At 49.9% G+C, this 10,527-nt stretch overlaps 1 protein-coding gene across 6 annotated transcripts in view; it reads right to left on the reverse strand.

The window, feature by feature from the left end:
* Window positions 1–9,922, reverse strand: part of DCX (doublecortin) — a 71,876-nt gene extending 61,954 nt beyond the window's left edge. Inside the window, exons 1-2 of one of the 6 annotated variants that reach the window (XM_042039832.1) lie at window positions 9,635–9,922; window positions 7,750–8,140 (exon numbers count right to left, since the gene is read on the reverse strand). In XM_042039832.1, the coding sequence (XP_041895766.1) occupies window positions 7,750–8,113 (364 nt within the window). In that variant the 5' untranslated portion in view covers window positions 8,114–8,140; window positions 9,635–9,922. Of the gene's footprint in view, window positions 1–7,749; window positions 8,647–9,000; window positions 9,184–9,634 lie in introns of those variants that run through there. The other 5 variants (XM_042039836.1, XM_042039837.1, XM_042039838.1 and 2 more) reach the window with 5 other exon arrangements.
* Window positions 9,923–10,527: the final 605 nt, after the last annotated feature.

Genomic DNA, 10,527 nt, shown 5'->3' on the forward strand with positions numbered 1-10,527 from the left:
AACCCCACAGTGATGCCCACTCATGGTGCCTATACAACCAACTGCAGCTCTTCTCCATCAGCTGTACAAAAATGACCAAAATCCTTGACCAACAGGAAGCAGATACTCTGTTTCCCCTTCTAAAGATGGAATACAACTACAGAAGAGAGAAGAGAGCTGCAAGGTTCATGATGAACACTCAGTTGGGCGTTTTGTCAGCTAGTGTACCCCAAACTAACACAACAATCCCACCAGCAGGTTCTGTTGGCTTGAAGAAACAGTAAAAATCTCTATTTGCTGACGGCAACACCCCTCAATAAACTGACCATGCAGCCCTGCCCATAGCTGGAGCTCCTTAATCCCTTACATTTTGTGAATCTGACTCTATAGACGCTCAATATACCCCCAGAGTACCATACATTATACAAAATTCCCTCTGGGGATATCGTTTTCCAGAAGCTTTGAATACTTCAAATCTTTCTGATTAATAAGTGATAAGTTGTGGTTTATTCATCTGCTTCAGCCAAGTAACACCTGCTGCAGAGCAGGCCCAGGCTTCTCTCCACTTTCACAACTGAGAGAAGGCCAGCAAGGGGAGTTTGGAATGCTCCCAGGGAATTAACCATCCTAAGAACCTGAGCCCTCCCAAACCCATAATTCCTGGGCAGCAGAGCCCTCATAAGTGTGCTCAGCAGAACTGTGCGTTATCCTCTGAGGAAAGGGATTTCTCTGTTTAAATGCAGCACTAAGAACAAGCGATTTGAGTGCTGCTGTCACCCATGCCCCAGGCTTCCCTGTGCCAGCTCCTGACCTCACCTGCACCTCTGCTTCCCTACCTGAAAAGCAGAAGTAGACTATCAGCCACTGAAGTGTGGCAAGGCTCGACTTTCATCTGCATTTGACCTTCATCTGTGTTATTTTCACAGTGAAAGAAAGTACCCGTTTGCACTGTGTTCTGTAAACACGGGAGGTGGTGGAGCATATTTTCTATTAACGAGTTCCATTGTTTTGAAGTAAGCTGAAGAGGTTCTTGATCTGTTTGGTACAATACCATTACTCTTAGCTCCAGCTGAGTCCTGAACTCCTCCCCACACACCACAGCTGTTTGTGTATTTACACCACCACACACCAAAGGCAACGGTGGCACGAAGGCAAAACTCTTGTAGGGTTTGTTCCACAGATGTGATCTCAGGCAGACCCGCACAGAGGCCTCTCAAGTGCAAAATGGAATCTGCCCTTTCTCCATTTGTTTCATTTAACCCAAACCCTAGCGAATAAAATCCACACTTTACTGGATTCCGAAACTGGAGAGAAATTTCCTTGGAGTGACACTTCGGAACAGCAGTTCAGAGTAGCAGCTCTTCTCAGCAGCATTTCTGCAGTCACAGCAGCACAGCTCCAAGGAAGAGGAGCTTTTCTTTCCTCCCTCCTTGATCTAAGGATGTGACCTGAAGCTTTAACTTCATTTAAAAACCACTTCAACTAATGTCTTCCCTAACTCAGTTTATGACCCCCAAAGAGCAGCAAAATCATCGTTCAAGTTCCTCAGTGAGGCACATGGCATTTGTCAGACAGGAACACACTTTCCACAGTGTATTTCACTTCCCACAGTGGAGCTGTACCCAAACCTTACCATGGTGGTAGCAGGATTGGGCAAGCACAGGCTGAAGACCTGTGAACTTTCCAGCTTTGAACTGCCCACTGTGGCCAGGAGACCACAGAAAAGAGAAATCGTTCAGGGAACAGTGCTACCATAGAGGGAGGAGTGGGTTCTCTGTGGGTTTCTCTGCCACATCTGTCTGTGCTAAGCCTATAATGAGAAGTCGAGGTGTACAACTGTGCCAGCCACAGAAGCATGACTGACAGACACAGCGTGGTTGCAGAAGATGTGCACAGCATTAACAGAAGGAATGGGAAGCAGGCTTGAGATCGTGTCACGAGCAAAAGAAACAACCCCAAGAAGAATACTGCTCCCCAGCCCTAAGCACAAGAATCTGTGCACAAATATTTTCAGGAACACACGTCTCGAGCCAGCAAGCAGCTGTGCACACGTGCAGAAATCCCACTGCAAGCTACAATGGACAGCCACGTCATTAATTCCAAACAAAACCCCAAAAAGGGAGCCCCAAAGAGACACACCCATGCACTGGGGGTGGGGAGCATCATCCTGACAAAATCCCTGTGGTGCCAAGGACAGCTTTTGTTTAGTGCAGGGCCGGGTCAGAGCATGATGCCCTTTCTGCACTGCAGAGCCAGAGCCCGCAGGAGGATGTGCACTGTCACCATGCCAGGGCGCTCCAGACGTGTCACAATTCCTATCGTGCCACCAAACCAGCCAGGGCATTCCCTCACTCCTCCTGCCTGCCCTGAGCAATGGATGGGCTGACTGCAGACCTCAGACCTTCTGTCATGACCATCATATTTGCCATTTGAAGCCAGGCTTGTATCACACAGAATTACTCTGGCTTCGAGTGCATGACACATCCCGGTGCTACCAATTTGATGCAAGCACAAGGAGATTATTCAGCTCCTAAAGACGGGATGATCTCAGCAAAGATAAGGTTTGCCTTAGAGAAGATTCCTTAGAAAAACTCTAAGCTCCAGATGAGCACTAATCCTCCAACCCTCTTACAGCAGCTCCCTGTGACAATACCAAAAATGACAGGCTGAGCTTTCAGAAAAAGTTATCCTTCCTCAGCATGCACCAGCAACTTTCCAGGGATAATGAACTGCGGGCAGAAGTCTTTTGAGAAAAATCAGGAAAGCTGGATTGAGGCCATTTTGAATGTCTAAGTGTTAACAGTTATTCCAGGAACAGTCTCTGTGGGCAGCAGTCAATTATTCTGGCTGTTAGCTCTGCAGTTGCAAAGTTGTGATTGTGCTACTGTGCCCAGCTTTTGTGTTTTGTGGAATTTACCAGGACTGCAGCAGGAATTAAGTGGACTTAACACCTTGCAGAGTTCATTCCATATGGTGTTGGAGGAGGCCTTTAGTTTCAAATGCATGAACTTGCTGCTGCTTTATGAGTTAAAAAGACCTGCTCCAGCATAGCAAAATGAACCCTGCAAGAGCTCCCTTCCCTTGGCTCTTCCACAGGGAGCTCTGCCACCAACAGAAGCACCTCTTGTTCTGCTGAAGAAGTGGAAGAAATGCTTGATTAGAAATCACCTCCAAAACAACACGATGCCCATAAAGAATTTTGGGACCACACCAGTCCTAGCGTGACAGCCAGGATGAGCAAGCAAATAAAACAGAATCTCGAGGACAAATCTTGTTATGTAGGACACAATTAGCTGGGCTATCAGGCCAACAGACACCCACAGAAAACAATTCCACAGGTTACCAAGGTTTCAGTATTAAACTGCAGGCATTTCACTTTTCCAGGCAAACTGGAACACACACACATTGGGTGGAGATTCCAGTATGTTTCCTATAAACCCCTTGGTCCCAGCACACACCAGACTCTGCACAATTCCAGGCTGGAGCCCCTCCTATGATTACTTTAAATACTCCTGGACAAGATTTTGGAAAATATTCCCAAGGGCATGACAGGATACAAAAAGCTTGGAATCACTTTCTGGAATATCTCACGCAGCCCAAGAACATTTACAATGAAGCCACACCGAGCAAAACAAAATCCTATTCAGCTTTTTCTAGTGTTTGATCTGCAGCAAGAGCAAATTTCAAACAAGGAGGCCAGTACAGGGCATATAATCCACCTCTGGATGTGCCTCACTGTGCATTTCATTATGTCAAGAAGCCGAACATGGGAAAGCAGCAAAATTACAGAGAGGGCTAAAAAACCCTTTTCTCCCACAAAGAACTCATTTATGGGACAGTGGGGACTAGAACAAGTGGCCAAGAGCAGCATTTCTTAAGCCATCTTGGCTGCTGAGGTCAATGCACAGCATCAGCTTCCACCTCCACCCAGCCAAGGATGAGGTGGGACAACTTCTCATCGCATCGAGTCTACAAGAAGAGGCTCAAATTGGACCAAGGACCAAACCACCATGACCAGATGCCAAAGGAACTAAATTTTAGCAAAAACTTGGGTGAAATGTGAGCTCTCTAGCTTGAGAAAGGCTGGCACATGATTATTTTAGCATCTTTCATATGCAAGTTTTGTCACAGCATGAGGCACAGAATTATCCGCTACAACAGTGACTCGCCCAAAAATGCAGCTTCATAAATCAACTTCCTGAAGTCTTGGTCACTGGAACTAATTCTATATGAAGGAGAATAAAGCTCACCTGGTGCTCTTCTCCAAAAGATTCACCAGCCATGATAAACAGCAGTACCTGGGCCCAACATCCACTCCTGTCTCAGCCAAGGCAGTGGGACACAAGTGGGAGGTGCTGTTAGCAGCTCACCACTGCCAGGATCAGCTGGAACAGGGCAGTACCAGGATGCTGCACTGCTCTTAACCAGCAGAGAGATTGAGGAGGAATACAGTCCTAATCAATGGCAGCAGGTGCATTTTTTACAAATATATTAAAGCTGACTGCTGAAAATAGGGAGTTAGGATTGAGACAATGACTACAGCGATGGAAGATGGCCATTAGGACTGGAATGGGGGAGAAAAAATGATCAGGCAGGTGGATTTTGAGAGAAGGTCATTGGGAGACCAGACAGCTCCCTGGCAAAGAATGGAAAAAGCAACCTGTGACCAGTGAGGGAGAATTCATATGACAGCAAAAAGGCACCTGTGTGACAGAGCTCCGTGGGCTTCCAAAATGTGAGGTGTTAGAGTGCAGTACAGGAAAGGACCAAGAGGCACATCCCAACAGATGGAAGGAATGTGAAAAAAGAGTAAGAAAAACTTCACTTGTTCTCATTATGAGAGTAACCCCGAAGGCCAGGGAAGAACTCCGGGTCTGGAGAACAAAAGGGTGATTCCAAGTCCCAATCAATTAGCAGCACACCATGTGGGTTTTGTTCACCTGGAATGTGTGTCTCTAGGATGCTGCTACTGTGCAATATCACTCTCTGCCCTCCAGAACTACGTTCAGGCTACGCTATGTAAGTACATTTTTAAATCACTCAGAAGTAATCAAGTTCTTTGTACATGATGTGAAATACTGTCAGTAATTTACAAGCTTTTGCCATCAAACCACTGAGATAAGCCTCTTTGATGACTTTTCCTACGTTCTACTTGTTTATTGGAAATCACAATGATAAATTAGCCCCACTACAGCAACAAGCACTGGTTTGGTTATCCCCAGTCTCCAAGCAGAAAGCCGATTTACAAGGCAGACATGCCCTGGCTGTGTGTGCACTGTTCTTGTGTGACAGAGCAGAATTACTCCCAGGTCCTGGGTTTCATGCAGGTACCGTGCACACAGCTATGCAAACACCCAAGCTCATGGCAGAGCTCACCACAAGGCTGGTTACAACCACGGTGCTGTAAATTGCTTTTCTCCAACAGAGGTGGAGGTCACCCCTAGAAATACGGGATCAATAGCAGCATGCAGACCCACTCTGGCATGTTCAAAAAATGGATTCCTTTGTCTTCACTCTGCTCAGGCTTTATTTTCCTAGATGATGCTCTGCTGAGGACACAGCCACACAGACAATCCCATTTTGGTTCTAGTGTCTCTTCTTCAGTGCTGTTTCCAGATGCCATTTTGGCAGAACAAAGCCAGAACCCAAATGCCAGCACCTCCTGTCTCTACCTGAACGAGCAAGATACATTTTCATGAAGAAGGTACCTCCTTACCTGCAGCAAAACCCAGTGTAAAGCAGCTGTAACAACTAAAGGTTTCTTAACTCCACGGACAAAAAGCAGGAAGAGTGTAAAAAGAGAATAAAGAACTGCATTTTCTCCTGGAGTTATTTCTGAAGATTTGCATAAAACCTAGGACAAGCAGGACTGAGAGCTGCTATTAGAGAAAGGCTGTGGCCATATTAAGAGACCAGAATGAAACATGGCAGAATCTCTAAAAATTAAGGGAGGCCACACCTCCATTCGACAGCTGTAATTGGGCTGAGAATAACTCCACTAGGAAGCATCACAGCTCTGAAAGGCAGCAATTTCTTCCCAGGAAAACTCCTCTGTGGAAACCAAGATTTATTCTGTGTCCTTGTCCCCGCAAAGTATTTTGGGGAAATGAGGATCCTGCTCCACAGTCAAGGAATTCTAGGGAGAGCTGCTTTAGTCAAGGTCACACAATGACTCGCTGCCGAGGCAGCCCCTGCAGTTCACGCCTCACACACTCACATCCATTGTCTTTTACTAAAGGCAAAAGCCTCGTGGATTTTCGGTAGTTACCAAACCGGCCAGGTCGTCTGCTTGGAGAAAAACACCAAGGAAAAGGGAAGAGCAACTCCCCTCTTGCGACAGGATATTCCAGGTGCAAACAAAGAACGAACTGCTCGGGGAAGAGAAAAGCAGGGTGGCTGTGGGTGCCCTGTGTCCAGCCCGCTTTGGCTGTGCTGCCAGCAGAGCTGGCCCACGGTCGTGCCTCGGGCAAGGAGGCGGGACTGGCCATCCCAGCAATTTCATCCCAGGGCTTCTCCTGACCCTCCCGGGAAAGGCAGCACCCAGGGCAGCAGAGGGAGCACCCCAGGCACAGGCACGGCTGGCAGCTGAGCTCCACGGCAGCAAACCTTCCCCCAGGGCACCCCTTCCGAGCAGCATTGATTTTTGACTCATCGCTCATGCCACAGTGACACGCGGAGGGACAGGCACACCCACACCCCCTCTGGACACACGGACACGCTCAGCCCTGCCCTGAGCACCCCCTGCACACCCAGACCGGCCAGGCAGGGGATGCCTCCCACACCGCCCCCCAGACCCACCAGTGCAACCACCCCACACTCGGTCCTCGCAGAAACCCTCCCCAAATACACACGAGGCACCTCCCTTTCACACAGCCCCTGCACGAACCACGGTCGTGAGCAGCCCGTGAACTCGCCGTGCCCTCTCCGCACACATCGCTCTGCGAGACGCCCCCTGACACACCACACACAGCCCAGCACACCCCACACGCCTCCTGAGCACAAACCCCTGCTCAAAGAAACCCCCACACCTGCGCTGTAATTAACCCTCCTCACACCTTCCTCCGCACAGACACGCGCATAAACCCCCAAATTTCACCGAGTGCAACCTGTCCAAAACGCCCTGCTCCGTTCACAACCCCTGTTCATTAAATCCCCTCTCTATTCAGGCTGTGTGAACTCCCAACACACCCCTGCACACGCTCCCCGAACACTGACAGCCCCCAACACCCCGCCCTCCAAACATCCATCGCACACTGCCCGCACCCCGAACACCCCTCTCCACACACCCCCAAGTGCCTGCACGGCCCTGACCACACCCCTCTGCACACACATTGTGCGCATAATACCCCAAAAACCCCGCCATACGCAGAGCGCACAAACCCTTCCCGCCCCCATTACACACTCGCTACCGGAGTGCCTCAGCACCCCTTCCTTTTCCCTTCATCCCCACCCACCCCACTGGGAAACCCAGCGCACCCTCCCCGCACCCATCTGGGGTCACCCCCCAGGCCGGACAGCCGTGGGGACACCCTGAGCCAGCCCCCGAGGCACGGACAGAGAGCCCCGAGTCGGACACACCCCTCCGGCCGCACACCCGGCCGGCTCCCGCACCGCCCCCGCCCCGGCAGCGCTCGGCAGGGCACGGCTCGGCACAGCGGGGCTCAGCATCGCCGAGAGCCCGGGGAAACGCGAGCTGCTCGGCAGCCCCGAGTGCTGCAGCCCCCTCCCCACCCCTCCTCCTCACTGCACCAGGCGGCGATGCTCATTTACCTTCCTCCAGCTCGTCCATGCTCCCGATCTTCCGCGAGCCATCGATGGTGTAAATGTACCGCACTCCCTGAGGCAGGTTAATGTTGTCGGACAGGGACCGGGTCAGGTCCGCCAGGAGGGCATCAAAACTTCGGAAGCGGTCGGAGGACACGGCGTATACAATCCCCTTGAAGTAGCGGTCCCCGTTGCGATAGAAACGCACCTTCTTGGCTTTCTTCTCGTTACTCAGCGCCTGTAAGGTCCGGGTTCTGTAGAAGCTACAGTGAGCACTGTGAGTGGGGCTGGGCAAGCCGTTCATCCGTGTGCCTCGCATGTTTCTGGACGCCTTGTCTCTTTCGTCAAAGTGTCCAAAATCAAGTTCCATAGTTTGGTGAACCCTAAAGATCTGAAGCTAGGCAGGAAGGAGATGGGGAGAGAAGGAGGGCAAAGGGACGGGTTAGAGCCCAGCAAGAGCCACAATCCGGAGAGCAAAATGACACTAAGGCTGTGTCTGGAGCAGGACAGATGCATTTGGGAAGCGCCCCCTCCCCTGACCCAGATTTGTATCGATTCTGGGGACTGAGAGTAGGAGGGGTCCTCGCATTTTGAAAGGGATCCAACTACTGGGGGCAGGGAACACGTTTCTAGAGAGCTGCCTGCTCCTGCACCTGGGAGTTTTCAAAGTGCAGCAAATTGGGACTTGGGGCCAAAGGGATACATGGCAATCACAACTCAGCCCCCAAAAACTCATCCAAACACCAGTTGGCAATGAATTAAACCTCTGAGCCCTGTGAGGTTTCCTTTGGCAACAGAAAACAAGGAGATCCCAGTAAGTCAGCCCTTCAATCTGTCGAATCACGGAAGGACCCAGAGCATCTGAATGTTTAACATTAGAATAAACTGGCATTTATGAAAGAATGGTCACAGGGGAATAAGCAGTTTCTTTGTGACAGCCTGTTCAATAAGGGTTAGCAATGAGATCCAGCCCACCCTTCCCCCTATCCGCAGCCCCCTCCTAGCCCATCAATCAATTCCCAGGACCAGCCTACAGATCTAAGAAGAAATGACTGCAAAGAAAAATCTGTCATTGAAACGCAGCTTCGGTGAGCTCTTTTCAGCCCGAGCCTCCTCTGAATTGCATTTTTGCTCCCGTTTAATGAGGAGAAAATAAAGGGGCTATTTCCACCCCACCCCACTCCCCCCCGGCAGCCCTAAGTGATTTAATAGCTGGAAGTGCCCGTGCCCCAGGGACACGCCGCCCCTGCTCCTTACCTTTCATTGTTCTGAGCACAGAAAAGCCGAGACTGGAGCTGACACCCAGCGAGCAGCAATTTTGCACTGTGTCTAGTTTATGCTCAAGAACAACCCTTTCTCCTGCACCAAACCCCAACACAAAAGGAGAAGGAACCCCCCAACCCTGCGACAGAGACCCTTCCACTCCCCCAGCACCACCAGGAACATGCACCTCACGTATGTTGCTCTCACGTTAACACAGGACTGAAATGGGATTTACAACAGTACTTGGCAGCCAGATATAAATCCAGGAAAAGCTGTTGCTATCTCATCCCCACCCTTTACACTCGCTCCTTCCCTGAATTTTACAATGTCAACGTGACCCATGCAAGAAAAAATCATTGTCCCCAGCTTGCAGTGAGGCAGATGACAATGCAGGCGACCTGCACAGAAACCCCAAGCTGGGAACATTCCCCCCACGATGCCAGCTGGGGTAGATTCAGTCTGGTGTCATGCACTGAACAATGAAACATCCAAGCAACTTCGGGAATGAATCAGAGGATGCAGGGGTTTTGATTTTAAAATGAACTGCAGATGCTGTAAGGCACCAAGGAAAGATTCCTCCTTTCTGTTACTTTTCTGCATGCAAGACGCTCGGGGAAGCTCTACTCACCGGTTTTCAGCGCGCAGGGTGGAGATGCTGAGAGAAAGAAAACCAGGCTCACTCTGCCTTTGTTGTCTGAGCTCCAAGCAAGAAATTCCTGCCAGGGTGGATGAGACGCCTCCTAGGTCCTAGTGCCTTGTTCCATCCCTTCACGGTAACTTTGCCTCAGTGATTTTCACTCTCACCATCAGTCGTCTGCTTGTAGTCTGTGTTTGAGGGGAAAACAGGGTGCTCATTGCAGCTCTGGATAGGTCAACAGATGAGTAAACAAAAGGTTTAGAGGGACAAGTTTGGGGGTGATGTTTGGAAAGATGCAAATTTCCCCTTGAATCCAGTTGTACCAAGAAATCATATGGCCCCACTAGGAAACAAAAAAAAAAGAAAGAAGGAAAAAACCCAGGATAATTGCCCCAATCCTACAGGATTAGCAGTACAGGGGGGTCACAGTCACAATCCTACAGTGTGGCACAGCGCTGGCACAAGACTCCCGTGCATTGGGAAGGCAACTGAGAAAATCTCTGACCAGTGGAACTGGGCACAGTCCTGCTCCTGTGCTGGTTTTGCATGGCATCTGTGGTTTACACTGGCAAGCAGAAAGGGAGAATTCACTTGGTGGTTCTGCATGAGGTGCCCCTGAATACTTTTTCTCTGTTAACACTGGACACAAGCCAAAGCCAGAGTGCTGAATCCCAGTTCATTCAAATCCCATGGGACATTGGGATGGAGTTATTCATCACAAGCTAAACCCAACAGATCCAGCATGCCTCATATCCCACAGTAAGAGAAGTTTATTTTCTGATTCCACTACAGCAGGACACAGCTGTTAAAAAATTGTACTGGGCTCTTTCACTTTGACAGCAAAATCTTTCACCTGCCTTCTGGGGGGAGGCTTCTATGCTGCT

The sequence above is a fragment of the Corvus kubaryi genome, unplaced genomic scaffold, assembly GCF_017639235.1.
Source record: "Corvus kubaryi isolate FWS band 111438036 unplaced genomic scaffold, C.kubaryi_AGA036_p1.0 37395, whole genome shotgun sequence".
NCBI lineage: Eukaryota > Metazoa > Chordata > Aves > Passeriformes > Corvidae > Corvus > Corvus kubaryi.